The sequence below is a fragment of the Dermacentor albipictus genome, chromosome 2 (genome assembly GCF_038994185.2).
Source record: "Dermacentor albipictus isolate Rhodes 1998 colony chromosome 2, USDA_Dalb.pri_finalv2, whole genome shotgun sequence".
NCBI lineage: Eukaryota > Metazoa > Arthropoda > Arachnida > Ixodida > Ixodidae > Dermacentor > Dermacentor albipictus.
Window position 1 is genome coordinate 199,412,006 of NC_091822.1, and position 27,872 is coordinate 199,439,877.

At 45.0% G+C, this 27,872-nt stretch overlaps 3 protein-coding genes and 1 long non-coding RNA gene across 9 annotated transcripts in view; 2 read left to right on the plus strand and 2 right to left on the minus strand.

Annotated features, from left to right (window-relative positions):
- Positions 1 to 245: 245 nt before the first annotated feature.
- On the minus strand, positions 246 to 23,175 carry LOC135904534 (ankyrin repeat domain-containing protein 49-like). 3 transcript variants are annotated; one of them, XM_065435348.1, is made up of 3 exons: positions 23,044 to 23,175; positions 17,784 to 18,146; positions 246 to 960 (listed from the first exon to the last, which is right to left on the minus strand). In XM_065435348.1, the coding sequence occupies exons 2-3, from the start codon at positions 18,121 to 18,123 to the stop codon at positions 461 to 463; spliced, it is 840 nt and encodes a 279-aa protein (XP_065291420.1). In that variant the 5' UTR covers positions 18,124 to 18,146; positions 23,044 to 23,175; the 3' UTR covers positions 246 to 460. The 3 variants fall into 3 exon arrangements, with proteins under 3 accessions (XP_065291420.1, XP_065291419.1, XP_065291421.1); XM_065435347.1 differs by lacking the exon at positions 23,044 to 23,175 and adding an exon at positions 21,433 to 21,654; XM_065435349.2 differs by lacking the exon at positions 23,044 to 23,175 and adding an exon at positions 20,941 to 21,164.
- LOC135904536 (uncharacterized) lies at positions 972 to 7,387 on the plus strand. Its single transcript, XR_010565131.1, has 3 exons — positions 972 to 2,032; positions 5,792 to 5,850; positions 7,152 to 7,387. It is a non-coding gene; the product is annotated as an uncharacterized lncRNA (long non-coding RNA).
- Positions 22,138 to 27,458, plus strand: LOC135904535 (transmembrane protein 222). The gene is made up of 5 exons (XM_065435350.1): positions 22,138 to 22,424; positions 22,920 to 23,004; positions 23,060 to 23,091; positions 23,147 to 23,240; positions 27,324 to 27,458. Exons 1-5 carry the CDS (start codon positions 22,339 to 22,341, stop codon positions 27,456 to 27,458), a joined length of 432 nt encoding a protein of 143 aa, XP_065291422.1. The 5' UTR covers positions 22,138 to 22,338.
- Positions 27,381 to 27,872, minus strand: part of Vps11 (vacuolar protein sorting 11) — a 152,533-nt gene continuing 152,041 nt past the window's right edge. For 3 of the 4 annotated variants that reach the window (XM_065435343.2, XM_065435341.2, XM_065435345.2), the window contains one exon: positions 27,381 to 27,521. The gene's annotated coding sequence lies outside the window, so the exon portion shown is untranslated. The remainder of the gene's footprint in view (positions 27,522 to 27,872) is intronic. The other variant, XM_065435342.2, reaches the window with a different exon arrangement.

Sequence of the window (27,872 nt, forward strand, 5' to 3'; positions counted from 1 at the left end):
ATTCGTTAGTTGGGGGATCGACCTATATTCCGGTCCGACCTATAGTCCGGTTTTTACGGTAGTCAGAATACTGTTTCTTGTATTCAGGCAAAAAAAAATGATCCACAAATTGAGCATGGTGCTTGCAGTTGCTGTTGCCACTTCAGCAAAGTGACAGTAAGAATGCCTGGTTACAGTGACAGATACAGTTCCTGCGGGGACACAATAACCTTCTGCAGATGCAAAAATGGAAGGAAAGAAAGGAAGAAGGTCAACATTATTGTTTAATCTGCCCATTCCATAATTAGGAGGAACCGTGGCAAGTTAACTGTGAAGACGATCAGGATCTCTGTAAGCCGCAGGGAATGAACACACCTGAACAGCACAGCAAGGTTTGGCAGTCGTTACCGTTCCTTGTCGTGTCGCAAAACGAAGTGCATCCTCGCGCACACTCGTGACACGTCTTCGAGGCAAGTCGTCATCAGAAGTGGTTGACCGCCGGGGCGTGCAGCGCGAACAGGCTGGCCCATGGGCCATGGCGGTGGGCCAAGTCAGCGGGTCGGTCGCCCGCACGGCTGCGCGCATCGACATTGGCGAATGGTGACCACAGCAGCAGCTCGAGCAGGGCCCGAGAACGTGCCTGGCTGGCCGCCAGGTGCAGCGGCGTCAGGCCGCCTTCGCTGGGCGCGTTCACGTCGGCGCCCCAGTCGACTAGCAGCCGCGCGCAATTGAGTGCGCCCCACTTGCAAGCCGAGTGCAGCGGGCGCCAACAGTCGACCGTGGGCCACTCCAAGGTGTCCGGAGCCCTCTCAAGCAGTAGCCGCGCGGCCTCCAGCTGATCGGCATAGCAGGCCCGATGCAGCGCCGTGTAGCCGTCGGCATCGGTGCGCATTGCCAGAGATGGGTCCGAGTCCAGCAGCCGCTCCAGAGTTGCCACGTCGCCCTTTTCCGCAGCACGCCGCAGCTGCTGGGCCGCCGCTTCTGCCGGTGAAACGAGATAGACAAGGGCTGTGCACCAAGTGTTACGCTCACCCCGCGCCTACCGCTTGATCAAACTAGCAGAACGGACACAATGTGCGAAAATTTGTGGGCTCACCACGAGCATGTAGTGGCGTGCATCTATACGTGGGAAGGGACATGGATACGTTCCATGACCATCGCGTGCCGCGCATACAGATGCCGCCCTAAAGCCGTGCGGCGCAGTTGCAGCTCGTATTTTCACACTCAGTTTCACTGTTGGAGCATGATGTTTGACATTCTCACTAGCAGGCTGGGCAGCGGCGATGCTGCGTGTCAAGGATTGCACAATTGGTAACGCGAAGCAAAAATATTGCCAGAGTTTTCGATCGTCCTCTTGTCCCACTCTGCTTCCGTTTAGTACCCGACTTCCCTATGAATTGTTTAATGATACACAGACGTTTGCGTGGCACGCTTGCGCTGTCACTGAGGCTTATGCGGATTGCGTTTGTTAATTTCATTGCGGCGCCATAGCACAGCACGTTTTGGGCGCAGGGAGCGCATCGCGGCAAAGTCACTTTCTAAGTTCGCGCGGGGCCGCCGCTTTCCTTTTCTTTTTCCTCCAAGGGCGCTGCAGAGCAGCGAGACCGAAAACTTGCTGCTGTCCAGCCCTAAAGGGACCAGGTCCTCACCACAGAACACCTATGTAAACTTACAGACGGAAAACCGTACCTTCCACAGTGCAACAGAAATAAGAGTGGCGGTGGCGTTGTGAACTTAAGTATTGGCGGCGAGGAGTTCTGGAGTTGCCATCTATCGGAGCGCCTCGCTGGCGTAGTATGAGGGATCACGTGGCGCGCTCCTCATAGGTTTTGCTGTCAGCGCTCACTGAAAACACCACATGCGAGCTCTCCCGGACATTTCTGTAAGTACTTTCGAAAGGATAGCAGTTTCTTGCTGTCTAAGTAATAATCTTGGGCAAACTGAAAGCACACAATCGTTTACAGGCGCTATCTCTTTACCGAATACGTACAGTGAACGCTACTGCGTGCGGTCGCTGCGATGGAGTCTCCCGAACCGGCTTCTTGCGTGAAAGGTAGGTAAACGCTGAGAGCAAACTATGTGAAATATGTTCTTATAGTGTTTGTATAACTAAATGGAGTGTAATAGAACGGAGCCTCAATGCAGCGATCGCGCAGATTCGCAGCGACCGACTGCGCGTCTGCATGCTTGTCCGCGCACTGCTTCACTTTCTCCGCGCGCGCGTTTTCGCACCGTGCCATGAGCTTTAGGCCGCAGAAAATGAGCATATTACAGTATACAAGCAACCATAGTTGCATGGGCGCTGTTACAGCTGTTCAAAAATAATTTCATTGTAGAGACTTGTAGAGACTTCGACGCCTACGGGGACTGTGATGTGCCGTCGCGACAATTAAATCTTTTTTTTTTTTCTTCTAAATTCTTTGACCAGCATGCAATTTCCCGCTGCTCCTTTTTTGTAATCCAGTGCATTAATTCATAACACAAACATGACCATATGCCATGCTTCTTTTAAATGTGCTTCTTACCGCTGCCTTTCCACTTCACTGAACTTGCCAGTATCGACAAGTTCATAGACCAAACCGTCACGACATTAGTCGGGCAGCGGACTCAGGCGAGCGCCTCAGTGCGCGTTTTCAGAACATCGCAGACCGGGCGCCGTGGCAGAAATCTTCCTCGCATCTGTGCTTGCTACATACCCGAGTTGTAGCCGATGACTGTTTGCCGGTTTTATGTTTCGCGAGCCAAGCTTCACACAGCTTCTTGTCCTGCGGCTACGTGTGAATAAGGCTGACACCGGCCTCCGTTACGTGCGTCCGGCCCTGCGGCACCGAGCAGTAGCCTACCATGTTGCGCGCATTCAAAGGCAGCCACTACCTATTGTAGTGCTTTCAAGCGTTGTAAAGGAGACACTCGAAGCGGGAAAATTTCACCACTAAATGAGGACCGCAGCGTACGAGGGAATTTAAACTCGTTTTCAGCTCGCTTCGGTGCGCCCGAAGCAGCCGACGCGGCCGCTATGTCCACGTGATCCCTCCTAGCACGTCACGCCGACGGTGGCGCCAGCTTTTCCAGTGGTGGAGCTCGAGGCCAATACGACCGAGGGATGGTGGTGACAAAATATAAACTAATATATAACTCAAAGGGAAGCCCATTACTTTTCTAAGCGAGATCAGGTGCTTCAGAACACACAACTTATAAAGCGAGATATAAGAAAGAAGAAGCATGTGCTTGCTGCGGTAAAGCTAGCGAAACAATGGAGCATGTTTTAGTAGAATATGAAGATATCTGCTCAGCAGTCGATTAAGGAATCTCTGACCTCCTTGAAGCCCTTGAGTTCAGCAAGAGCAGGGGAAAGTAATCATGTCTGCATTACAGATTAGTGGGAGTAGGGAAACGACAAACATGGAGGCATGTAAAAACAAAGTTCACAATAGTTTGTTTATGAGAATTCACTGTGGATTTTTTTCCCCTTTTTAACATAGTCAGGACATAATGCAATACAGTAACGAGAGCTTGGTGGGGCAGCCCCCACCCTGTTCCAAAGGGGACACTCATAGCATCCATCAGTGAGCAATATGGCCATTGCAGCAGTGGCTGGTGGGGCTGGTCGTGCTGCTCACTTGCTGGTTTTAAGCATTTTGTTACCGCTTTCGGGGCGGTAATCACGTCTACAGTACTCTAACATGACTACAGATGTCTTTATTATGTCACAAGCTGACCCAGAGGCCTCAATTGGCAAAAAAAGAAAAACACTTGAAACATGTAAGCTTACAATGTTTACTGTCAACAGTGAATGAAGCAGTACATGCTCACAATTTTCATACAGGTCAGGTAGACTTAATGTTGTCAGTCACTAAGTTTACAATAAACAGAAACACAGATAACCATCTATTCAATGGCATTGAAAGCAAAAATCAAGTGAGGTTTTCTTATTGTGCTCGACATGCCATTAAAGCAGGAAGAGCGAAGCTTCAGCCAACAATATTTACGCTGGGCTACCCTCATACTTGTAGTTGCATACAGTGCTGCTTGAGGTGTTTCATGCTATACATATATTGTCTGCGTTCGATGATTTCAGCTAGATTAAAAAAGATAACATAATAAGTGCTCGGCAAGGATGTACTGTCGGCAAGATAAGCTCAAGCTGCAATGTCCCACTGTTTTGATAACACATTTGCGAGAGGCACGTAGTGTAGAGAAAAAGAAATGCTATGCTAAATTTTACAGCACACACTGTCTGCTCTTGATACTTCTGCTGCACATTTAGTGTTCAGGTGCGGCAGTAAAGGCTTTGGCACAAGTGGAGCACTCATAGGAAAGCAAGGAATGCTATGGAGACGACAGTGCTAACAAGGACTTCTGCAAATATTGTGTGAATAAACAAGGACACTAAATAAGCATTTAAGCAAGACCAATTAATACCCACAGATCTTTGGAAAATGCAATTTACGGATTCATCGGTCTTAGTGAGATTAGAAGAACTGGTGAGGCTTATACATAGCTGGATAACGACCATGTTCTCTGCTACAGAGGTCTGCCAGATAATATGCAATGTGGGTAGGATTCCTAATCTATAAGGATATAGCGGCCAACATTGACAAATTCTGCAGCATTAGTGAGAGGGTAGCAGTAGTAGTAATCAAACTTAATAAGCGGCGTATATTAAAGGTAGTATACAAGCCTACGCTCCAACATCCAGTCACGATGATGAGGAAGCAGATCAGTTGTATGAAGATGTTGAATTAGCGGTGAGAAAAGAGCAAACTGAGTATACTGTAGTAATGGGCGACTTCTATGCAAAAGTGGGGAAAAAGCAGGCTGATGAACAACCAATTGGCAACTACGGTGTCGATTCTAGGAACGCTAGAGGAGAGATGCTGATAGAATTCACAGAAAGAAATAACCTGCGAATAATGAACACCTTTTTCAGGAAGCATAGCAACAGAAAGTGGACCTGAAAAAGCCCTAATGATGAAACAAGAAATAAAATTGACTTCACACTTTCTGCTGATCCCAGCATAGTGCAGGATGTAGAAGTGATAGGTAGGGTAAAGTGCAGTGATCATAGGTTAGCGAGGGCTAGGATTCACCTCAATTTGAATAGAAAAAGAGTAAAATTGGTCAAGAAGAAACAGGTCAACCTATAGGCAGTAAGGGTAAGTGTAGACAAATTCAGGCTGGTACTTGCAAACAAATATGCAGCCTTAGGACAAAGAGATGAAGATGACATAGAGATAATGAATGAAACTGTAACTAGGCTGGCTTCGCAGCAATTGAAGTGGGATGATGATGATTTATGGTGTTTCATGGCACAAGGGCCAGGTATGGCCAAAGAGCGCCATGTCTGTGGTAATGAGTTTGCTGTGTAATTATGATTACTATGAAATTGGTGTGACGTGGCTGTAAAGGGGCCTTAAAATATACGCTCTAAAGTGCATAAAATCTATATAATAAAATTATGGCGATGACGTATGACTTGTCCTATGAACATTTAGATGCATTTAAAAGAATGGTACGATAGGTAAAATATATCAGTTTATAAGAAATGCTAGAGCACCACTGCCTCCTTAGAGCCCTTGAAACACAAGGGCCTGGAGGCATGTGCTATGCAAAAGAATTATCGCAGCGGCATTCTCTGGAGCGAGGATGCTCTACGAATTTAATGGGCTTATAACGTGCAGAACAACATCATTTAAGAAGTTGAGGACTGCCTTGGTGTTAAAGAGCGGTTCTTTACCGAGAAACATAGCCGGGTGTAGAGGGATGTAATAACGGTATGCAAGTGGAAAATGTTTCTTTCTTTCAAATTCAGCTTTCCGACACTCCAAGAGGACGTGGAGGACGGTCAGCCTCTCACCACATCGACCACAGGTTGGCGGTTCATTTCCAGTAAGCAGAAAATTGTGGGTACCAAATGTGTGCCCTATTCTGAGGCGACAGAATAAGACATCTGTTCGCCGAGATTTTGTTGAAGAAAGCCAAAAACCTAACTGTGGCTTTATAACGTGCAGTTTATTATTTGTTTCTGCGTTCCACATGCGCTTCCAGTGTTGTCGTAGTTTCCTTCTTAAAAAAGGCCTCAGATCTGTGACAGGGACAGCAGCCGTAGGAAAAGTGGTTAGTGATGTGAGTGATGTGGCCATTTTGTCAGCTAACACATTACCCTCTATGGCCCTATGTCCAGGCACCCAGCATATTACTACGTGTCTATGAGATAGATAAATATTGCATAAGAGCGAGTAAAGTTCAATGAAAACAGGATTTGTATGCTTTTGTAAAGAGTTCAGCGCTTTTACAAGACTTAACGAGTCTGTAAATACTATTGCTCTGTCGAGTTTTAATTTATTTATGTTTTACTGCAGACAGTACGGCATAGGTTTCTGCAGTGAAGATACTCGTTAAGGGGTTCAATACATCAAATTTAGAAAAAGAGGGACCAACAGCAGCATAAGATACACCAGAATGTGATTTTGATGCATCTGTGTACAATTCGGAACAGCAGTATTTCGATTGAAGCTCACGGAAATGCATGGCGATTTCGAGGTCAGGAGCATGCTTTGTGACCTCCACAAAGGATACATCACAGTCTATCACCTGCCACTCCCAGGGCGGTACTAGCTTAGCTGGAGGCATTAAGTGATATTCGAGAACTGAAACATCCATTTCCATACTAAGTTCTCTTGCACACAATGAGAAAGGAAGTCTCATAGATGGTCTATTATGAAAAAGTGTTTCACACGTCAAGTTGTTAACGGTTGTGAAACACGGATGTTCCTTATTAGAGCGAACCTTGAGAAAATACGTTAAGCTGATGTTTGTTCTCTGAAGATGGAGTGGCCACTCATCCGACTCTACATATAGACATTCAACGGGGCTTGTCCTAAATGCGCCAGTGGCCAGACGGATACCAAGATGGTGAACAGGGTCTAACATTTTAAGCGCGCTCGGTGCGGCAGAGTGATATACTACGGCACCATAATCTAACCATGATCGAACTAGGCTCCTGTAAATATTCAATAAACACTGTCTGTCGCTACCCCACGTTGTGTGGGATAGGATTTTAAGTAAGTTCATTGTCCTAAGACATTTTTCTTTAAGATGTTTTATGTGAGGAATGAAAGTAAGCCTGGAGTCAAGTATAACACCAAGAAATTTGTGATCTTTGTTTACAGGAATTTGTTGTCCGCCCAGTTCTACGCAAGGATCTCGGACCAGGCCTCTCTTCCTTGTGAAGAGGACACATGAACTCTTGTGGGGGTTGACTTTAAATCCATTTTCGTCTGCCCACTTAGATATCCTGTTCAAACTCTGCTGTACTTGTCTTTCGCACACTGCAAGGTTACAGGATTTAAAACCAATTTGTATGTCATCTACGAACACGGAATAAAATATAGCTGGTGGTAATGAAGCGCAGAGTGTGTTCATTTTAACTATAAAGAGCGTGCAGCTGAGCACACCTCCCTGGGGTACACCAGTCTCCTGTATAAATGGACGTGATAGTACATTCCCAACTTTCACGCGGAAGGTACGGTTGGACAGGTAACTTTCTATCAGTTTTAGCATATTGCCACGGATGCCCATTCTCGACAAGTCTCGCAAGATTCCGTACTGCCATGTTGTGTCGTACGCCTTCTCCATATCGAGAAATATAGATAGGAAAGACTGTTTGTGTACGAAAGCGTCGCAAATATATCCTTCAATACGTACAAGATGATCGGTTGTGGACCGCCCTTCTCTAAAGCCGCACTGATAGGGATCTAGCATTTTGCTCAGTTCAAGGAAGTGAATTAGTCGCCGATTAATCATTTTTTCAAATACCTTACAAAGGCAGCTTGTGAGGGCTATCGGACGGTAACTTGCCACTGAGGAAGGGTCTTTGCCTTGTTTCAAAACAGGGACCACAATGGCTTGTTTCCATGTGGTTGGAAGGTATCCCACAGCCCAAATAGTGTTAAAAAGTGCGAAGTGCAACTTGCCTGTCATTGTGTAGGTTTTTGATCATTTCATACATTATTCTGTCCGATCCTGGTGCAGAGCTCTTGCATGCACTCAAGGCAGCTCTCAACTCTGCAATACTAAAAGGACGGTTGTATGGTTCATTCTGACAACATTTTCTGATGAAAGGCTTACATTCTTCTATTTGTTTGCGTTTGAGAAAGGATTGTGAATAATTTGTTGGACTTGACACGCTCTCGAAATACTCCCCAAGTGAGTCTACCTGGTCTTGCAGTGTATCGCCCTGTGTGTTTACCAGAGGAAGTGAATGTGTTTGCCGCCCTCTAATCCTATTAACCCTGTTCCAGGCTTTGGCCTCATTTCTAAACGAGTTAATACTCGATAAAAACTTGTGCCAACTTTCTCTTCTGGCCTGTCGGCGGGTTCGCCAGCCTTGGGACTTTATTTTTTAAATGTTGACAAGATTCTCAGCAGTGGGAGAAGCGCGTAGCAACCCCCATGCCTTGTTCTGATTCTTACGGGCGATCCTACATTCGCTGTTCCACCACGGTACACGTCGTTTGCATGTTAAACCACTCACTTCGGATATGCATTTTGATGCGGCATCTATTATGAATGCTGTAAGATACTCCACAGCAGCATCAATTTCTAAAGAAGACATTTCATCCCATGCGATGCTAGTAAGAGTTCGAAATTTCTCCCAGTCGGCTGTGTGTATCTTCCACCTAGGAGCTTGTGGAGGATATTCGTTTTCTTTAGATGTTCTTATCAGTATGGGGAAGTGGTCGCTCCCGTAAGGATTGTTCGTAACTTCCCATTCAAGTTCAAGCAGTATAGACGGGGAAACTATACTAAGATCTATTGAAGAAAAGGTTCTGTTTGCTAGAAAGTAATATGTGGGTTCCTTCTTATTCAGCAAGCACGCACCAGAAGAAAAAAGGAACTGTTCAACAAGACGACCTCGCACGTCTATACGAGAGTCGCCCCACAGGCAGCTGTGCGCATTGAAATCACCAAGAACAACATAAGGTTCTGGCAATTCGTCTATAAATGACTGAAATTCATGTATGTTTAATTTGTAGTGTGGAGGAACGTAAAGGGAGCAAATGGTGACAAGTTTACTTAGAAGAACAGCTCGAACCGCCACTGCTTCAAGGGGTGTTTGTAGCTGTAAACGCTGACAGGAAATACTTTTATGAATAAAAATGGCAACACCGCCTGATGATACGACAGCATCATCGCGATCTTTGCGAAACTTGACATACGGGCGGAGAAAGTTTGTATGTTGCGGTTTTAGGTGTGTTTCCTGTAGACACAGAACTTTTGGATTGTGTTTTTGGATAAGCTCTTGCACATCATCAAGGTTCCTAAGAAGACCTCTGACGTTCCATTGAATTATTTGTGTATCCATATTGGAAGTCAATAAGTGCTGTGTGTACAGAAACAGAAGTAGTGATTATCGAAATTACAGAGATTAAATTACAGAGCCCTTTCAAGGCTCTGTAACGGGAACTTTGCCCTTTCTGGAGCATTCGAGGGAGCCTCGCCGCTCCTTAGGCGCTTGGTGCGAATTGAGGATAGGTGTTGTGTCCATTGCCTCTTGTGAGGTGCCGAACGCGTGCTCTTGCGAGCGAGAAGTTACCAAAGAGAGTCCCACCTTGGAGGACAAGACCCCTGCGCCCACCAGCCCGGAGGTCGATGGAGCTCCCTGAGGGATTTGGCTGCGCCGGCTGTTGCCAGCGCAGGAAGGGGCCGGGGAGGCCGGGGCAGCCTCGGCTGCGCCAATCTTCGGGGTCGATGATCACTCATTCTGGGTTGACGGAGCAGCGTTAGCTGCAACCACCACGGGGGTAGATGGCGTAGCTGCTGACTCACTGCTTGTGGGTCGGACAGCCGCCGGAGGCCGTTGTGACACTGCCCCCTGACGCACCACTTCGGCAAAGCTTTTCTTTGGCAGGTATGCTACCCGCGTGCATGCCTCCTTGAATGAGATATTTTCTTTCACTTTGATCGCTACGATTTCTTTTTCTTTCTTCCAGGATGGGCATGACCGCGAGTACGCGGCGTGCTCCCCATCACAGTTTACACAGTGGAGAGCGTTCTCACAAGTTTCAGTAGTGTGTTCTTTGGCACTGCACTTAGCACAAGTTTGGCAGCCTCGGCAGCTCTGCAAGCTGTGACCGAAGCGCTGGCATTTGAAACACCGGAGTGGATTAGGCACGTAAGGCCTGACACGAAGCTTTATGTACCCGGCCTCGATTGATTTGGGCAGGACACTTGAATTGAAGGTGAGAATTAGGTGTTTGGTTGCAATTTCTTTACCATCGCGCCTCATCTTTATTCTTTTCACATTAATTACATTTTGCTCATTCAAGCCCTCTAGGAGCTCTGCCTCTCTCAGATGAATCAGGTCATCATCTGAGACAACGCCGCGTGTAGTGTTCATAGTGCGGTGCGGAGTCACTGTCACTTGAAAGTCTCCAAAGGGCACTAGATTGGGTAGCTTTTCGTATTGTTTCAGGTCACGGAGCTCCAAAAGGAGATCTCCACTTGCCATCCTTGATGCCTTGTCCCTTGGACCAAGAGCCTCAGTTAAAGACTTCGAAACTAGAAATGGGGAGATTGTGCGTATTTGTTTATCTGACTTTTCCGAATGAATGACGTGAAATCGTGGGAAGTTGGGTCTTTGTTGTCCAAAAAACTGAAATACATCTCTGGTGCGCCCTCTTTTCTGAGGGCAATCTCGGAGGGGAGGGAAGGAACTAGCCATAGAATAATGTAATTTTCGGCAATAACGCCAAGCACCCATCGTGGAGCCCTACAAGGGGACATTACAGGGACTGTAAAAACAGGTCCTGCAAACGTCAGCTGTACGTTACCACTATAACCAAATATGAGATAACCAAGGTTGGTTATTCACACAAGGTTAATCCTTGCTGCCTGGAAAAATTGGAAGTAAATGGAAGCTAGGAGAAGACAGAAAAGATGAAAAGTAAGAGAAAGACGAAGAGTGGAGGGAGAGAGATACAGGAAAAGGCAACTTCCGATTTCCCCCGGGTGGGTTAGTCCGGGGGTGCCGTCTATGTGAAGCAGAGGCCAATGGGGTGTGCTGCCTCCGCCGGGGGGCCTTGAAGGTCCAAACAACCAGCATCAGCTCAACCCCCAGGATCCCCCTTTCCCCAGACACGGCTAAGCCGCGCATGGCTACACGCGGGAGGGTCCAACCCTTGTGTGCTCGGGTACGTGGTGTCGCAACACACCAAACGCCTGCTGACGCAGATGCCCCTGCGGAGGCAATTGAAGTGGGAGACAAGGCACCAAGGCAACCAGTAGGCAAGCTGTCCCAAGTAACAAAGGACCTAATAAAGAAACGACAAAAAATGAAAGTGTCCAACTCAAGAGATAAGATAGAATTCGCGGAACTGTCAAAACTGATCAACAAGGCGAAAATAAGTGATATTCGAAGCTATAATGTGAGAAAGACTGAAGCCGTAAAGAATTGACGCAGCTTGAAATCAGTGAGAAAGAAATTTGGCATAGGACAAACCAAGATGCATGCACTGAAAGATAAGCAGGGTAATATCATCAGCAATCTTAAAGATATTGTAAAACAAGTGGACGAATCTATACTGACCTGTATGGTACCCAGAGAAGTCAGGATACCTCAATTAGAAACAGTAATGAACAGGATACAGAAACTCCTCCTATAACTAGCGATGAGGTCAGAAGGGCCTTGCAAGACATGAAACGAGGAAGAGCGGCACAAGAAGATGGAATAACAGTCGATTTAATCAAAGATGGAGGAGACATAAAGATTGGAAAATTGGAGGCTCTTTATACGAGATGTCTATCGACTGCAAAGGTCTCAGAAAACTGGAAGAATGCAAACATTATACTAATCCACAAAAAAGGGAGACACTAAAGAATTGAAAAAATATAGGCCCATTAGCTTACTCCCAGCATTATATAAAATATTTACCAAAACAATCCCCAATAGAATAAGGGCAACACTGGACTTTAGTCAACTAAGGGAACAGGCTGGCTTCAGGAAAGGATACTCTACAATGGATCACATCCATGTCATTACTCAGGCTATCAAGAAATCTGCAGAGTACAATAAGCCACTCCATATGGCTTTCACAGATTACGAAAAGACATTTGATTCAGTAGAGATGCCAGCAGTCATAGAGGCATTATTGGAAAATATCTACAGAGATTTCGCAGCTACCTTAATTCTACACATGAAAAGTAGGAAAATGCCTAAAAAGAAAGGGGTCAAACAAGAAGACACAATCTCTCCTATGCTACTCACTGTGTGCTTCGAAGAAATATTCAAGCTATTCAGCTAGGAAGGTTTAGGAGTAAGGATCGACGGTGAATATATCAGCAATCTTTGGTTTGCAGATGACATTGTTCTGTTCGGCTACACTGGAGATGATTGAGGACCTTAACAGAGAGAGTGTAAGAGTGGGGTTGAAGATTAATATGCAGAAGAGAAAGATAATCATGAATAGCTGGGCAAGGGAACAAGAGTTCAGGATCGCCAGTTAGCCTCTAGAGTCAGTAAAGCAGTATGCTTACCAAGGTCAATTAATCACAGGGAACTCTGACCATGAGAAGGAAATGCATAGAAGAATAAAAATGGGTTGGATAGCATACGGCAGACATGGTCAGCTCCTGACTGGAAGCTTGCCATTATCATTGAAAAGAAAGGTGTACAGTCAGTGCATTTTACCAGTGCTGACATATGGGGCAGAGACTAACAAAGAAGCTTAAGAACAAATTAAGGACCGCGCAAAGCGCGATGGAATGAAGAATGCTAGGCATAACATTAAGAGACAGAAAGAGAGCGGTTTGGATCAGAGAGCAAACGGGTATAGCCAATATCCTAATCGACATTAAGAGAAAAGAATGGAGCTGGGGGGCAGGCCAAGTAGTGCACAGGTCAGATAACCGGTGGACGATTAGGGTAACAGAATGGGTGCCAAGAGAAGGGAAGCACAGTTGAGGACGGCAGAAGCGGGCACAGGAACATTGCAAGAAGCATGGCTCCTGATTTTCGCTTTGCTCCAATGCAGGTTACGCTGACGCTCTTCTTCACCTGGCTGATACCGGAATCGCTATCTCCCTCATGCCCATCAGCTCAGATGCTACCACCGCCACTGCCTGACTGTGGCCCCTTCACAAATCTTTCATCACTGCGCACCCGATGGAATCGCTCACCTTCAGCCGTTCAACCCCATCCACAACTGCATCATCGTCCGCAAGGAATTTAAGCTGTGGCCACTCCGTCCTCGGATTCAGTGGGCACGGGAACATTGCAAGAAGCATGGCTCCTGATTTTCGCTTTGCTCCGATGCAGGTGTGCACATTTTCCTTGTACGCTAAAGAAAGCTATGACATCTGCTTATTGCTGTTCCCGTGCCCAGGGGTGCTGTGTGAAAGTGTGCATGATTGCTTTTCTATGGCTTTCCTACTCTTGTGCTCCGGCGACATAGAAACAAACCCTGGCCCCATCACTCGATCCGAATCCCTATCAGAAGTTGAATCACTCCCTGAAGACCCTGCAGAACAGATGACCGTAATTTTTCAACTGCTCAAAGATGTTCACACCCGCTCATTACAAAGTTTGAATGCACAACATGAGCTGACCGCAGACATTAAATCCATTAAGGCTGGGCAGAAAAGCATCGAAACAAAAATAACTAACGTTCAGAAGCATTTGGATGAACTAGAAGAGAAAGGGAAAGTTCGTGATACCTTCAGCCATGAGTTTGCAGGCATGCAAGATTGCATTGAAAGCTTAACTTCACAAAATAAATTTTTACGAAAGCGCCTAGATGATATGGAGGACAGGTCACGCCACGATAAATTGATTTTTCATGGACTAACAGATTGATCTGAAACTTGGCAACAAACTGAAATCACACTGACCAATGCACTAACGAAGGTTCTTGACTCACTACCAAACGACCCATTTCAGCGTGTTCATCGTTTAGGGATATTTTCCGCTAATAAATGCAGACCCATCATTGCCAAGTTTACCAACAACAAAATAAAAGAGTTAATCCTATCACATCGCAATGATTTCAAGGAACACAAAATTTCAATAAGCGAAGACTTTTCACCCGCCACTCAAACTGCGAGACGGAAACTTACCGAATTTGGAATTGGCCATCCGGGATCACCAAAATTTCGCCTTCGCTACAATAAGCTATACATACGCGGCAAATGCTTCATGTACAATCCATCTAACGACACAATCGATGAAATCGAGCAGCCATCTGATCAAGCGTTCAAGGATCAAGCGCTTCGTCACATGCGGCATCCTAGGGGCGCGAGAGGGGCAGTGGTCATTCATCACCATCTGATGTTACGATTCTGTATACTAACATCAGAAGTATCTTGAATAAGAAAACTTCTCTTTCTCTTTTATTGGCAATCGACACCTGTTCTGCACATATCATCGCACTTACTGAAACTTGGCTATCATTTCAAATTCACGATAACGAACTCTTTCACAACACACACCGCTTCGCAGTATATCGCAATGACCGAACTAATCAACGGAAACTGTCTGGGCATCAGTTACTCTTGACCATCAGAAAATAATATTCGGTGTATGCTATCGTTCTCCTTCTTCTCTACACTCGTTTATCAATGACCTTCATGACGAACATATTACACACCAGATTTCCGTCGGCTTCCTTGTTTCTACTAGGTGATTTTAACTTTCCGAATATTTCTTGGGTTACCCAGCCTCCCACCCTATCTCAATTTTCATTCGATGCCAGTGATTTTCTTGATTTATGCTCTGTTTTTTCACTTACCCAATTAGTCACTAACGCTACCAGAATCTCTGTCAACACAGCCGACACTTTAGATTTGATCCTAACCAATCAAGCCGAGTTTTTCAGCCATCACCTATTTACCTAACATAAGTGACCACTATTTGCTCATTTTCAACATTAACACTGGCTGTCCTACACCTGCAAGAAAGAAAAAGACCATACTAGAATTATATCACAGCATACTTCGATGCCGTTAACAATGAATTATCAGTTTTTACTCAAAACTTCTTCAGAAACATTAACGAACACTCTGTGCAAAATAACTGGGATATGTTCACGGCCAAAGTTCATGAACTAACTCAAAAATATGTTCCACGACGCACCATCACTTCTAATCCTCAAGCCCCATGTAATACCGCCCATATAAAACTCCTCTCTAACAGAAAAAAGCGCTGATATCGTACAGCCAGGCTATCACAATGTAACACACACTGGGATGCATACAAGACTGCCACTGATGCCTATATAACTGCGCTTAAGCAAGCAAAAGATAACTTCCTCTCTAACACTTTACCATCGATGCTATCTACCAACATTAAAAAATTTTGGCGCGTCATCAACCCGCATACCGAAGAATCTATTAACTTGACTGATGCGTCAGGTGACCCTATTCCGGCTCGTTTATGTGCATCAGAACTTAACGAAACTTTTGTTCTGAACTTCTCGCGCACATCAAACACCAAACATCCTGTTCCATCCACTCCGGTATAATTTCCCAACTATGCCTCAAATTTTAATCAACTCATCTGGCGTTGCTAAACTTATTGATGCCCTAAAATTTCATTCATCGCCCGTTTTTGACTGCATTCATGCTAAATTTAAATAAGAATACAATTGTCTACAGTTCCTTAATACTAACAAAGATATTTCAGCAGACTCTCGATAGTTCCACTCTGCCAACACAATGGAAAGTCGGGAAGGTGGTTCCATTATTCAAGTCAGGAAATAGAACATCCCCTATAAATTATCGCCCCATCTCGCTCACTAGCACTTGTTTCAAACTATTAGAACATGTCATCTTCACTAACCTTGTGAACTTTCTCGAGTCTAATTCATTTTTTACACCCACACAGCATGGCTTTCGTAGGTCATTTTCTTGCGAAACACAACTTGCCAGCTTCACTATCAAACTTCACCATATTTTAGATCGCGCATCAGAAGCTGACTGCATTTTCCTAAATTACTCGAAAGCATTCGACAAGGTATGTCACCGCTTATTATTTTTAAAGCTAACCCAACTGAATATCGACTACAATGTTCTGAAATGGATTGAATACTTTCTTCTTAACCGATCGCAGTTCGTTTACGCTAATAGTTTTAACTCACCTTTCAGCGAAGTTTACTCAGGCGTGCCACAAAGGTCAGTGCTTGGACCCCTTTTATTTTCTATTTACACCGATGATCTCCCTTCCATTGTATCATCTAACATGCTTTTGTTTGCTGATGACTGTGTTGTTTTCCACGAAATAAAATCCCCCGACGATGCTAACAGTCTTCAGCGTGACCTCTCTAACATTTCTCTTTGGGGTAATGAATGGCTTATGGAACTTAATACTAATAAGTGCAAAATTATGCGAATATCAAGAAGTGCCAACTCTCCGCCTGTATACTACCTAAATAATGTTGCATTAGAAGCTGTTACTTCATATAAATACCTGGGTGTTCATATTTCTGCTGACCTTAACTGGACGCGCCATATTGAATACATTACTAACAAAGCTAACCGCATGTTGGGCTACGTGCGCCGTAACTTTTCCAAAACTCCTCTGTCTTTGAAATTACTGCTTTATAAAACACTAATACGCTCTAACTTGGAACATGCCGCCGCGATATGGGATCCACATCATGAAAAACTGATAACTCTACTTGAGATGGTTCAAAATAACGCTGCTCGTTTTATCCTGTCCAACTTTAACCGTACCACAAGTGTAACAAGCATGAAAGCTAATCTTTCTTTACCTCTTCTAGCATCCCGCCGACAGACAGTTCGTTTGAGCCTTTTTCACAAACTGTACAATCACCCCATGCTACGCGTTTCCCACATTTCGTCCCCCAGATACGTGTCAAATCGCATTGACCATCGTCACAAAGTTGGCATTGAAACATGTAACACTAAAACTGCATTTCAGTCTTTCTTGCCTCGCAAATCACGCGAATGGAACCGCCTTCCCGTAGATATCGTCGACATAATTGATAACCAGCATTTTCTTTCTGCACTAGCTAACATTGTATTACAGGAGGATGATAATACTTGTTCTGTAATATGCATTGTATTTATTTATCTATTTCTGTTTTGTAACCACTCCCCTCTCTAATGCCTTTGGCCCTGAGGGTTCAATAAATGAAATGAAAAAAGGTATAGGTAGGGCGATTAAATTAGGAAATTTGCAGGCGCTAGTTGGAATCGGTTGATGCAGGACAGGGGTAATTGGAGATCGTAGGGATAGGCCTTTGTCCTGCAGTGGACATAAGATAGGCTGATGACGATGATGTGAAATAGCAAACCTTCTGAGGACAAAGCTGTATTTCAAGGCTGGCAAGCAAGACTGCTAAGATAACTAGTGCAGCTCATATCACAACACCTCCTATTTACTGTTTTTTGTTTGTTCATTACTGCTTTGCACAGTTCATTAAATGTTGGTATCCACAAATAAATCCAGCCATATTTTCATGAGATACAGGGACTGCACATAAGGGGTGCGATCTTGTACGCGTTCCAAAATAGAACGGAGGCGGTCCGTTCCACCGAGCCGCACACGGTTGGTCAGTTTGAACGGTGAACAACGCCATGACGTCAATTGAGAAGTGATATCTGCTGTCAATCATTCCGTGTTGTCTGCTATCGGACGAACGCAACGGAACGGACCGCCACTTTCGCGACGGAAAGAACGGACCGCCTCCGTTCGAGTTTGGAACGCGTACAAGATCGCACCCAAGGAAACATCAGCCCAAAGCTCTGCAAACTGCTAAAGGTAAAGCATGTTGCCAAGCACCTACCCTCTGGGTCCACCGGATTCTGTCCAGTTTGGTGTTCTTGCTGTTCTCCAGCATCCTGTCCTTTCTCCTGATCTCGACCACCTGGGTTCCCTGTATCCTTCACTGGTCGGCCCTCCGATTGCCGACAGTCTCCTGCATTTTGACCTGTGTGGCTCCCTTCCTCTAGGTCCTGCTGATTCTGCTGTCTTGATGGAGCTTGCACACATATTCGACCCTCTGCATCCTGATCTGTCTGGCACCTATTTACTGTATTCTGTGGTTTCTGCACTGGCAAGGCATCTGATTCTGACTGGTCATCTACGTCCATGTGACCATTGCCACCACTTGCTGCAGCCATCATGCCCAGTGCTTATCTACTCCAACCTGCATAAGCAAAAGACAAAGATTCAATGATGGAAGCACCCCTAGGATCTAAAGTACTGCCATCATTTGCCAGCGATAACAACACATAAATTTAACGTATTAGAATGATACTATTGAACATCAGTACAGAGAATTAACAACTCAGCAAGAAAATGCACAAAAAAATGTGCGCACAGCAAGCTCTACGATTCTTGTGCTAGCATAAGGACACAAGGACTGGCACATGAACAAAACAAAACTGGCTCTGCTTATTAGTCTGGTTTCTTTATACTCATGTCCCTGGCCTTGTGTAGTCACACTAGCACAAGTATAATGGAACTTTTACTTAATCAACCAGCCCAGTTTTAAGCATAGTTGATAAGGCAAGCACTTCCAATTAAGGGGCTGGTACCTTGAGTGTTGTCAAGCTTTCCAGGCCTTTTCATCACATTAATAAGTTGCACAGAAACATACAACCTCAGGATGTATCAATGTACGCTCTCGTACTTCTGCTTGCGGAGCGTTAGAGACAAGTGTGTACAAAAGACCACAGGAGCCCTGCTTTTCTAAAAGTATGATACTAGTATTGAAATCATCATAGTGCCTGGCACAACATTTTAAAGAGCATCACATCCAAACCATAGGCAACTTCTAGCAAATTGTTTGAACGTTTGGATATTAAGTTCTCAGCTGCAGCAGCTGCATTCATACTCATTGGAGCAGGAAAAAAAATCCCGTGAAGTGAGGTTGTGGTGTGTGGTAAAGGAATCCAGCAAGTAAAAACAAATTCGGAGCACTTCAATGAAGTGCCTTTCATGGACCAGGTGGAGCTTCAGAACTCAAAGCACCAGCACTGAATAAATCCAAACAAATTAAGAAAAAGATGGAGACTATATGATCAACAGTGATCAACAAGAGATGTTTCTGTAGCCAACACTTCAGCAAAGGGACTTCTTGGTGCCTTGACAAAGACAAGTTACTTTGTTGAAATGTTGGCTCCAGAAATGATTCTTTGACCCACGTCCATCACCAAAGAACCAGACAATCAATTTCCAAATGCACAAGAAAGTCAGAGAATGCACTTCACTGACAAAGCGCATCCTACAGAGAGAAATTAAATGGGATGCCACTTGACTGCATGAAGTGAAAAATGTATCGAGCGCTACGAAGTAGCAGAAAGAATGCCTATGCATGCACCGACGGTGGCAGTGCTACAGCAGCATTGCCCATCATGACGCATGTCTAAAGGAGAGATAGAGAGGGCAACAGTTTCTCAACACGGCAGGGCTTTCTGCAAGGCTCCGAGGCCTCTTCAACAAACGGACAGCCACAAGGCTTCCCTCCAAATATCGGACACTGCTCCATGGCCGCACCAATCGAACTGTCCTCCCCCGACTGCCTGTCTGATGCCTGAAGGCATGGCTCCACACCCCAGATATGGCACCCCACTGGGCTCCTGCCAGCCGGTCTGCTGCGTTCCTGCCATGGCGACTTATTCGCATTCTCCTTTCCTCCCTTCCCCTTTCTCCCATATAACCACTTCTCCTTGGCAGCTGTCTCTTGGCCTTCCAACATTTGCAACTGTTTAGCACTGCAGGTGCATTCCCTTACTTTTGAATTGCAGAGCTCGCGCGCAGCTGCATTCAACATTTTGTTTTAGCAGTTGAATCGATGAACATGGAGGCACGAGAGAACATTTATTGGCAAGGCTCTGACTGGTGTTGTAGAAATCGCGGCGCGCTTTTTTCATTGCTGGGTGTATGTCGAACCAACTTGATTGCGCCTGCGGCGCTCGTGTTGCGTAAGTCATGCCGGATTATACCTTTCTCACCCCTTACGGCGCTCTACCTTCAATATAACATCCCTGATTTCCCCGGGGGAGCAGTACAAGCCGTAGTAGAGACCAGGCCTGCTCTCCTGACGAGGCATTTTCGATCGTGCCAGGCTTTTCATATGCTGCTCTCTGTGACCTCTCGAAAGCATTTTTAATGATCCACTTTGAGTTAAATAAACATCCTTCTGCAAAAACATGTGCAAAGATGGGTAGGCATGAGCCATGGAGTTAGCAAAATGGAAGCAAAGCAGGTACGTGTGACGTACCTTTAGACACAGCATTATAATCTCAGGTGTATTTCTGAGGCCTCCGTTTACCGGTTACATGTGCCCTCCTGGAGCAGTACTTGTAAAAAACAGGATCTGGAATGTTCACTGATTGATAACACCTTTTTTTTGTGATGTTGAAACGTTTGAGCATGTAAGTAGCTCGCTTTCTCTTTTCCTTATTTTAACTTTAGCGTTATGGTCACTGCAGTTGCAAAAAATTCCAAGTACCCTGGAACTACAGTTGGAACTTCAATGGTGCCTCTAAATGAAACAAAAGCATATGACGAAAGTTTGGCACAGTCCGCAAGAGCCAAAAACATCTGAGCGAAAATATCATTATGAGAAGTAAGATGTTACCTTGCCCCAGCATGGCTGACATGCACTTCAAGCCTCTATGAACTACCAGAAAAGGTAGACCAAGCTAAGAGAATGCGGCAGAAAGTTTGGCCAGTTTGGCTTGGCCATATCAATGATTAAATGCCCACTGCGTTGCTCGCGTTCCCATTGCAGCAGCAGTTCCCTTAGTTTTGCATAAATTCCATGAGGCGACGCTCGTTGCCTCATGGAAAAACTGAAAAACTGCGCCTCACTGGACTCGGGGCCCAGTGAATATTGCGTCGCCATTGTTTGTGGGGTTGTAATCTGTACGTCATGGTACAAGTTATGGAAACTCGGCTGTCATTTGCTAACGCTTATGTTTGTCCGTCAGCACCTGTGGATGGCTTCAGCGGCGGCAAGGGGAGGTGGGACGTGTTGCGCTCGGCTGTCATGGGTAAGTGGCTAACGAAGCAGTGCAAGGGAACATGGGGTGGTCAAGCTTTGAAGCACGGGAGGCGGCCAGTAAGCTGACATTTCGCGGGCGCCTGCTCCTCATGCTTGGAGAGGCTGTTTCTTTTCAAGGAACCGCGGAATGCGGAGGGCGGGCAGGCTGAATGCGGAGATGCGTCCCTCTTGCCACCTGCGTCCCTCTTCAGTCACCCGTTGGCGCACACGAGGTGCGCCAACGGGTGACTGAAGAGGGACGCGGGTGGCAACAACGACAAGAGGACAAGTCAATGGGCAGGAACCCTTCGGACACTTGTGCGTGCGAAAATGTGCTGTGACTAGTGTCTTGCGCCGCGCATGCAGAAGTGCAGATAAAACGATCCAACACGTGGTGTTGAACTGCAACCAACTAGGCGGCCCCGTAATGACGAACACAAACCTCGAAGTTGCATTGGGTTTCGCGGATACGAATGGCGCACTCGACACCATGTGCCCAGTCAGGACCAGTGCTGCAATGCTAACCAAGCGGCGCCATAGAATAAAGAGCGGCGCCTCGAGCGTTGGAGCTATGGTTGGAGCATATTTCTCTATGGTTGGAGCATGTTGGAGCAACTTTTGTTTGGAGACTGTTGGAGAGGAGCATGAGAGGAGCAACGTACAAGTCTTGATGATGATAGTGATTTAAAGAAAGGAAATAATACTGTGGCCCCTTTGTTTCCATCCCCCTGTACTTGTGGGTTGTATAGTTGTGTAATTTAGTTGTGTACATCCCTGTTGCCCTTCATTTTGCTCCCTCCTGTCTTGCGCGTCGTTTGTTTACTGTTACGTTTATTTATGTTTTGTTTTTGTTTTTCTGAATATTTGGCTGCACGTGTTCAAAAAAAAGATTTTGCGCTTGTCGCTTAATTGTTCTTGCTCAAATTTTGTAGAACAATTATAGTTTGACGTCGACTTCGTTTAGTATAACACTTCGCACGATTAGTCGTCTGTTTTTTTAAGACAGAAACGATAAACTGTTTTCGTCTATAGGAAAAATGGCGTCTGACAAGCCGGCCTTGGCAACACAGGCTCCAAACGCCGCTAAGTTGGTTCTTTATTTTATGGCAACACATCGCGGCAAACCGTTCAAGAAAACCCGGGTATTTAAAAAAAGGTTTCGTAGGCTAGTTAATTCCGCAATCTACAGACAACCACAGAACTACCGAATAGCCTGGACAACAGCGACATCATCTACAGCAGCTGGTGGTCGTGCTGATGGTTGCCGCAGCTTTTGTACAAAATTCCGTAGCCGGTGTTTAAGACGCTTATACCTGAATATCAGAGCTTAATTAGCAACTTGACGAGCATGAAGATGAGCCCGAAGCCCTCCATTGATTTCAACCGCGACCGTTTTCCATTCTGTATCGTGTGGACACCGATTCCTTGTCTGACGTGAGTTAGTTTCAGTTAAGGGAACTGTCAATTGTGCATGAGTTGTGTCGTACCAGTGACTCGGTCGTACTTATGTAGACCGAACCATTGATCAAACTCACTTCAGGCCGAACGTTGCTGAACGGTCATCTTCAAGCACTCTTGAACTCCGATTTAGCGTCTCTTCGGCGACGGGACATCTTCGATTAGGAAGCTCGATAGGGAACGAGAGTCCATCCGACAGGTAGCATGTACGGCTAGGTCACGTTTGTGCGGGTTGCGTCGTACGGCGGTTAAGTGCTTTCATTCCGGTCACTCTAAGTTCGTGCCGTTCTTGCTGCAACCGCTGGTGTCCAATTTTGGACTCGAATACTTATTAGCAACTTACCTAGATAGCAGTAGTACAAATGCACATGTTTAAAGCTTGACGGGCCATCCATTCTGTTTTTGTCATGATTTGTGGGATTAAAAAGCTGTATCACGGGTTCAACAAAACCTGTCTTCGTTACTGTGCAGGTGGCTTTGTCCCTTGATAGGCCACATGGGCATCTGCATGTCCACTGGTATTATACGGGACTTCGCAGGACCGTACTACGTATCTGTAAGTCTGGCACAAGTAGGCATTGCGAGTATCACTTACTTTGGATTCCTTGCAGGAGGACAACATGGCCTTTGGCCGGCCTGCAAAGTAAGCCTGTGCATGCTGAAGCTCGTGTCATGCAAGTGAAACATGTCTGATGCAGGTACTGGATGCTGGATCCTAGCAAAGCAAGGGATGGAGTTCAGGGCTGGGACAGGGGCGTTGTTGAAGGCTCGGAGGAGTACAGAGGCCACATGGTGGGCATGCTCAACATCATGCTTACGCAAGAGAAAGCAGTGGTACTATCGCGGCCTTTACGGAAGGGAACATGCTAACGTGTGGCAAAAAGCCATGCCCGGTGAAGGTGCGCTGTGGCCAAGATTGAAAACCAGAGGAAGTGCTGTTTTGTCAGCTGCAGGCAAATATAGTTGGCCATCAAGAATGAAGTGCACTATGCTGTGCTTTCACACGTTAGTATCAATTCATGCTTTGTATTACAAGTAGAACCAGTCATTCATCTCACAATTTTGCACACCAATGTTTGCTGCTTCATGTAAGCAAAAGATAGTGTCAATTGCCATTGGTCCGGTTCAAGCACGACATACTTCAGTAACGGGCATAAGCAAGCTAGTTGAAAGGAACATTAATTGGCATAAAGATGGCATCAGCAGATTAAAAAGACTGTGCTGCTTTTTCAATTTTTCTAAATTTGGGCACAGTGCATCATCAGTGCCATTCGAGGCTACCCACCGCACGATCCCTTTTGTATGTCTTGTAATGCATTGAACATAAAAGCTATTTGCTAATTTTTCTCCATAACGGCGCCAGTTCACTTCCAGTGAATTTTAAAACCTGACTAAGACGTCACCCTTTCCAGCATTGCAATTAATGCACCTGGATAGTACCAGTGGTGGAACAGGGAAAAAAACCTTTTGGAGCAGCTTTTTTCACAAGAAAAATATGCATTAATAGCAGACATATTAGTTTCTGTAGCACATACTTTTAGATCATTACATGAGGTGCAAGGACTACTAGGCCCCTACACCGTTCCAGCTGAACCCAAAATGCTACAAGAAAATGTTTACAGTCTAAGAGATGGCAGAACATAGAAACAGATTTTTTTACACATAAACAGTAAATAACTGTTGATGCCTTTGTCAGGTTAATCTTTCATTTTTCTTCTTTTGCTCTAAGTGCCTCCTAGTTTCAAGGAGTGACAACTTCTGTCCCTGCAATCTGAGAGCTTGACCAGTCTGAGGTCAGAAAAGCATATGCTTTCATTTATTTTGCAAGGAGCAATCCCACATTACCCAGCATCTTCTTGGCTGAGTTCATTTCCTTTTGCAGCCTTCTGCTAAAGTGTTAAGTTCGCTTGAGACATTGAATTGAAATCTGGGGAATTAGGTGCCAAAACCACAACTTGATTATGAGGCACAGCATAGTGGAGGACTCCAGATTAATTTTGACTACTTGGGAATCTTTAACATGCCCCCAGTGCATAGGACACTCGCATTTTTGCATTTCCCCTACATCGAAATGCAGCCGCCACGGCCGGAATTTGATCCCGCGACCGTGTGCTTAGCAGCGCAACACCATAGCCACTAAGCCACCACGATGGGTGTACCGGAAACATCATGCGCTGCTTCCCCTGCATGTGACTGCACCAAAGCCTTGTCTTCCAGTATTGTTTGTGCAAACCTTTGTCTGCTTTGATCTGGCCCTGGGTTAGGGGAATCTCTTGGATCTTATGCAAACATTTCTCAATACAACATTATAGAGCAGAGACCATTGATACTGGCTATTGAAAGACTGGCTCGCTCTTGCATCACGTTTATTTTTACTAAAGACCCTCTCTACAACCGTATTTCCATGTGACAGGTTTGGAAAAACTTTCACAAATGTGCACAGCAAGTACCCCCCCCCCCCCCCTATCAACCAAGCTTAGATGAAGAATCAACAAGAACAGAATCCACAATTTCCATCATCACGTGGCTAAACGCATCATCAGCTTTATGACTATAGTCATCGTCATTAGCTATAGGCGTTCCTTAGCTAAGTTCCTCAGAATATTTATTTGAGAAGTTTCATCAGAAACAAAGTTTCATATTCCAAAAAATGGGCGGAAACACCTGAAGCCATTGAGCACAGTGTTATCTAGCGGAAATCTAGAAAGCAGGCACCGAGCAGCAGGTACATTGCATGAAGCCAAATGTTTTTTTTTTCCCTCTAACAATGCAACAGCCTGCTTTGTTCATTTGTTGTTTTTTCCAACCCAAGCACAGCAAGCATAACCAATGCGGAATCATAACTGGATGTGCCGATGTTCCCCCAGACATGCATGAATGCATAGAACAAGTTGCAGTTTCTTTTTACAATCACTACTGCCAGGCCTATACAGAACCCTCCAGGACCCCTTCTAGCGCAGACATGGCACAATTTTGCCTAAAACCTGACTTTCGTAGCAGCGGAGTATAGCAGTTTTGGTGTAATGTTCCACCACTGTAGTACAGACATACTGATGTTAATGCAAAACATTTCAGCCAACCCTCGCATAGTTTCTGCATCTTGTTTATGGACATTTACTTCCATGCACAGGAACATGCCACCTATTGGCTAAACTGGTTCTTTCCACTCGTATAACACTCGTAAACAACTGCCCTTGTAACAACAAGAGATCTAGATCCACTGCATTGCCTTTGCAGTAAATTTTGCAGGAACATTTAAGGATGTTGCAAAATTTCAGGAAAACTTTGTTTATACTTGTATGGCTGTTGTGAAGAATTTTACGTAGCTGCATCGACTTAACATGGCAGCTTAAATTCAAAAGTTTTTTCTAGAAAGGATTCGTAGGTGTTAATGCTTACAAACTTGCTTTATATAGCATGCCTTTTACATGCATACATGTTTACTTTAGTGGCTGTCAGTGACAACAAAAACTTGGCATAGCCATTTCCTCTGCTGGACAGGTAGCAAAGAACAGCTTGTTAATTTGATGACATGGCCCTCCCAAGGTAATCAATAGTGCAGCTGCCAAGCACTAAATTCTCCTGGAATTGCATAAGCTCCAAACCATTTATTTTGGAGAACCTCCTTTGATCAAGAATGTTTGATGAAATGACTGATTTTAAAATACAACTGGGTAAAACTTCGTGTGCTTGTCAGGTAGAAAAAGGGGAACAGCGTGGTTCAAGGTGGATTTGTTTCAATACATTGCATTGGTCTTTGTCACATAGTGTGTGTATAGAGGAAAGGTTGTGTAAGCACAGACCCTTGCACAGTGCGATGTTACACACTTCTCACACTTGTACAACTGGATTAGTGATCACACAATATGACAGAACACTAGTTCAATTGGAATTCAATTCAGCTTGTTGCCATGTTTGAAGTTGCTATACGTATAATTAAGTGCACTTTGCACTGTACAGACCGGTAAAGCCAGGCAAGTGGAACTGCTCATTTATGGCTACAGGTATGCTGGCCACTTCGCAGGCAACTTTCTGCACATGTGATGTTGTCACAGGTTGTGGTCAGTGCTGGTGACCCCACAAGACAAACATTTATTGAGGTGAACTTGTGCCCACATAACTAAATACAATTGGCTTGGGAACAGCAGTGGCGAGCACAGGTGGTGGTCCATGAGTAGAGCGTCACTTACGTGTGGCTGGTATTTAAAGGTTGCCATTATAGCGAGATATCATGCAAGTTGCACTGCCCAATATAGTGGCCACGTAGAAAATAAGAAGCTGGTATCGTGGTTGCTTCATAAAAATGTTTGAATAGGATAACAATCGTCACCCAAGGACCAAGCTGGCAAGCCCAAAAGGTGCGTGGCCTTGCAAAGATATGCGACATAAAAAGGTACTTTCATGATCTCTACCAAGAAGCAGACAGTAAATTTGGAGTGCTTTCAGTTATTTATTCGCAACAAGTGTACAAAAAAAAAAGAAATTGAAGCTGAAAGTGCAGATGAGCTCAAACATAGTAATCAAACATGCAGAGGTACTAAATTGCAGGTAGTCCCCTTATTATACTGCAAGTCTTGTAGGATACACTTACATACACTTATGAAGAGAGCTCATGCTATGTACTACTAGTCTGTAATTCTCATTTTCTACATAAATAGTTTTGTACAGAATTCCAATGCACATGTGTTGGTTCATGTGTTGAAGCTCAAGAACTGGTAGCAGAGACTTCAAGGTTTGCTTTGGTGAATTGGACATATTGCTCTTGATGTTCAAGGTGTGCCTTGGCTTTCAGTCTCTCTGTGCCCAGCCAGGCATATTGTGCGATGTTCCACCATAGCACAACAGGGCTAGCCAGACCCTACTCTGTCCATGCAGCACAACCTCTTCTGTGACAACTGCCACTCGCACGTCGCTCGCTGCCTCAACCTGATGCAGTATGATGGCAGCACAAGGTGGAACATGATCAAATTGGCACTCATGATGCCGTTGCACTCCAAATATGTCAGGTGAGTACTTGATGGGTTGCCTCGGGGCCTCGCAAATGCCACCAGCATTGTTCTAATGGCTAGCCACCTGCAAAAAGAAAAAAAAAAGACAAATGTGTCTTCACTCTAGGTTAAGCATTGATACCACGGGTAATAGCTTTCGAAATTTGGTCGATTCACAATTTTGAAAAAAAGAAAAAGCACCACAATACCAACCTTTCAATTTATAAAAGTGTAGCTCAAAGCATAAATATTTATGTGCATCGGCAACAGGCAAAGCATGTGCTAAGAAAAGCAAAGTATTACATTCAAGTGCAAATGTATGTTTGTAATTTGACTTTTATTATTGTGTAAAAGAAAGGTACACTTGATACAGTGATTCACAGTGCATATATTACACAATTCGTTTCTACTTTCACTTTTAATATTTAGTTATGTT

Coding starts and splice junctions, on each gene's coding strand:
- LOC135904535 (XM_065435350.1), top strand. CDS start 22,339: ATGAAGATGAGCCCGAAGCCCTCCATTGATTTCAACCGCGACCGTTTT. Junction 22,425..22,919: donor ACACCGATTCCTTGTCTGAC/GTGAGTTAGTTT, acceptor GTTACTGTGCAG/GTGGCTTTGTCCCTTGATAG. Junction 23,241..27,323: donor AGGAGTACAGAGGCCACATG/GTGGGCATGCTC, acceptor CTGTCCATGCAG/CACAACCTCTTCTGTGACAA.
- LOC135904534 (XM_065435348.1), bottom strand. CDS start 18,123: ATGATGGCTGCAGCAAGTGGTGGCAATGGTCACATGGACGTAGATGAC. Junction 961..17,783: donor GAATCCGGTGGACCCAGAGG/GTAGGTGCTTGG, acceptor TTTCACCGGCAG/AAGCGGCGGCCCAGCAGCTG.